Here is a 1,759-nt window from a genome sequence, read left to right on the forward strand (position 1 = left end):
ATATATAAAATCAAATGCATCAGGATTTTGAGAAACTTAATTTTACACCTATTAATCATTACTGCATTACATCATGTTTTACTCCCACAATGTAATTATTGTGCTGCTTTGCATTATATGTTTTACTTCCGTAGTATAAACCTCAAAGCTTAATTATAAACCAGAGCCAGAGTCCAGTTACTGGAGATCTAAATAAGCTGATGTTTCTATGTGTTTTATGTAGGTAGTCTGCTTAACTTGTACAAGGCTTTAAATGACTTTTATTGCAAGCTATCAGAATTTTATTTACATTTTCGCCCATATGACTAACAGTGTCTTCACTTCACTTGCACGTTTTTGCTCAGTTTTGGTCTTTGGATAAATTAAGGTGTGCTTCCTTCAAGTATGAGCTACATATTTTCCTATATTATACTATATAAGCCTGATGTAACATACAATGCTCATGCAAATGTTTTTGTTTTGTTCTTAATATATTTTGTTTAAACTATTCTGTTAGAAAGAAAAAAAAAACGTTTCGATCTGTTATTTATTTCGTTCCGTGTTTTACATGTTTTGTCTTTATTTCAGGTGCATGACTGATAGCAAGAGCAGCAGGTGGTCCAAATTCATCCAAAGTGGACAAAGAAATGTTGTGCGGTTCTCCTTGGATGCATTTATGTTTCATGGGATGTTGGGAGAGGTGAAATAATGAGTTTCAGTTTCAGAAAAATCTTGCTTTTCCAATGATAGGGTAAGGCTCATGATGAAAGATTGACCTGTCAGTTTATAGAGGTTGCCTTTTCTTTTTATCCTCAGCATCTTTACATGCATTGTGAAATATCCGTCGGAAATTTCAAACCATCATCAAGTGCAAAATCCTGCGCGTACAACCAGCTAACAAAACGGTATATTGAATTTTGGTTGTACTGTGAGTGTTATTTTCAGAATTGGACTAGTCCTAATTTGGATCATTTCTTCAGATGGGAAGAGTTGTACGGTTCAAATGATGCTTGCCTCTGCTGCGACTCCACGTGTTTGTCGTCTGACCTCTCTGGTAAGAAATGTCAAGTGATTTTTTAGGGCAAATTATGCTGTTGGAATATAGATCTTTTCATAGCACTGCATTAAGGAAGAGTAAATGCAATGATGATGTTAAGATGTCAGAAAAAGTCTTGCCACATCATGGAGGTTTTATAAGATTGAACCTGTTCTCTGACTTTAGAATCTAAGGTTTACGTCAAGCCCTAATTTATGAATACATTTACAGTGTCCAGTAAGGTCATCACCAGTGAGCCCTGGGTCATGGAGTCTGAATTAGAAATTGACAGTGAAGAGCAAACCTCTCCATTCATGACAGAGGAGGTAGGAACAGGTTTTGTTGAAGTAATAACAACACAGACCGCTGAGACTGGACCTCGTCGTGTTGTGGCAGACCCAGCCGCGGTGAAGGAAGTCGATACATTTGTGGAGCCACGCAGAATATTTGAGGAGGTATTTGGAATGGACTAAACAAAAAGGACTGACTAAAAGACTTTTATGATTTACTTTTGAGTTAAATTGCACGTGATTTGTTAAACAATACATGATGCACACTTTTGATAATGTATCACTAAAATATGCACCATATGTCTGTGAGACAATTATGTCTTGGGAATTGCTAATGTAAAGCACATAAAAACTACACTACACTCTAATACACAATGGTTTTTAGCAGTGAAAAATTATTAAATGTTATTTTTTGTTCTCCAAACTAAAAAAGAATATGGTTGAGCACAAACAT

The 1,759-nt window shown here is 35.6% G+C and overlaps 1 protein-coding gene across 1 annotated transcript; it reads left to right on the plus strand.

Annotated features, from left to right (window-relative positions):
* The first annotated feature begins 547 nt into the window (after positions 1 to 547).
* On the plus strand, positions 548 to 1,744 carry LOC122360773 (zona pellucida sperm-binding protein 3-like). Its single transcript, XM_043261626.1, has 4 exons — positions 548 to 679; positions 796 to 884; positions 960 to 1,033; positions 1,247 to 1,744. Exons 1-4 carry the CDS (start codon positions 548 to 550, stop codon positions 1,486 to 1,488), a joined length of 537 nt encoding a protein of 178 aa, XP_043117561.1. The 3' UTR covers positions 1,489 to 1,744.
* The last annotated feature ends 15 nt before the right edge of the window (positions 1,745 to 1,759 follow it).

The sequence above is a fragment of the Puntigrus tetrazona genome, chromosome 16 (genome assembly GCF_018831695.1).
Source record: "Puntigrus tetrazona isolate hp1 chromosome 16, ASM1883169v1, whole genome shotgun sequence".
Classification (NCBI taxonomy): Eukaryota; Metazoa; Chordata; class Actinopteri; order Cypriniformes; family Cyprinidae; genus Puntigrus; species Puntigrus tetrazona.

Coding starts and splice junctions, on each gene's coding strand:
- LOC122360773 (XM_043261626.1), top strand. CDS start 548: ATGTTTTGTCTTTATTTCAGGTGCATGACTGATAGCAAGAGCAGCAGG. Junction 680..795: donor TTCATGGGATGTTGGGAGAG/GTGAAATAATGA, acceptor TTTTATCCTCAG/CATCTTTACATGCATTGTGA. Junction 1,034..1,246: donor TTTGTCGTCTGACCTCTCTG/GTAAGAAATGTC, acceptor ATACATTTACAG/TGTCCAGTAAGGTCATCACC.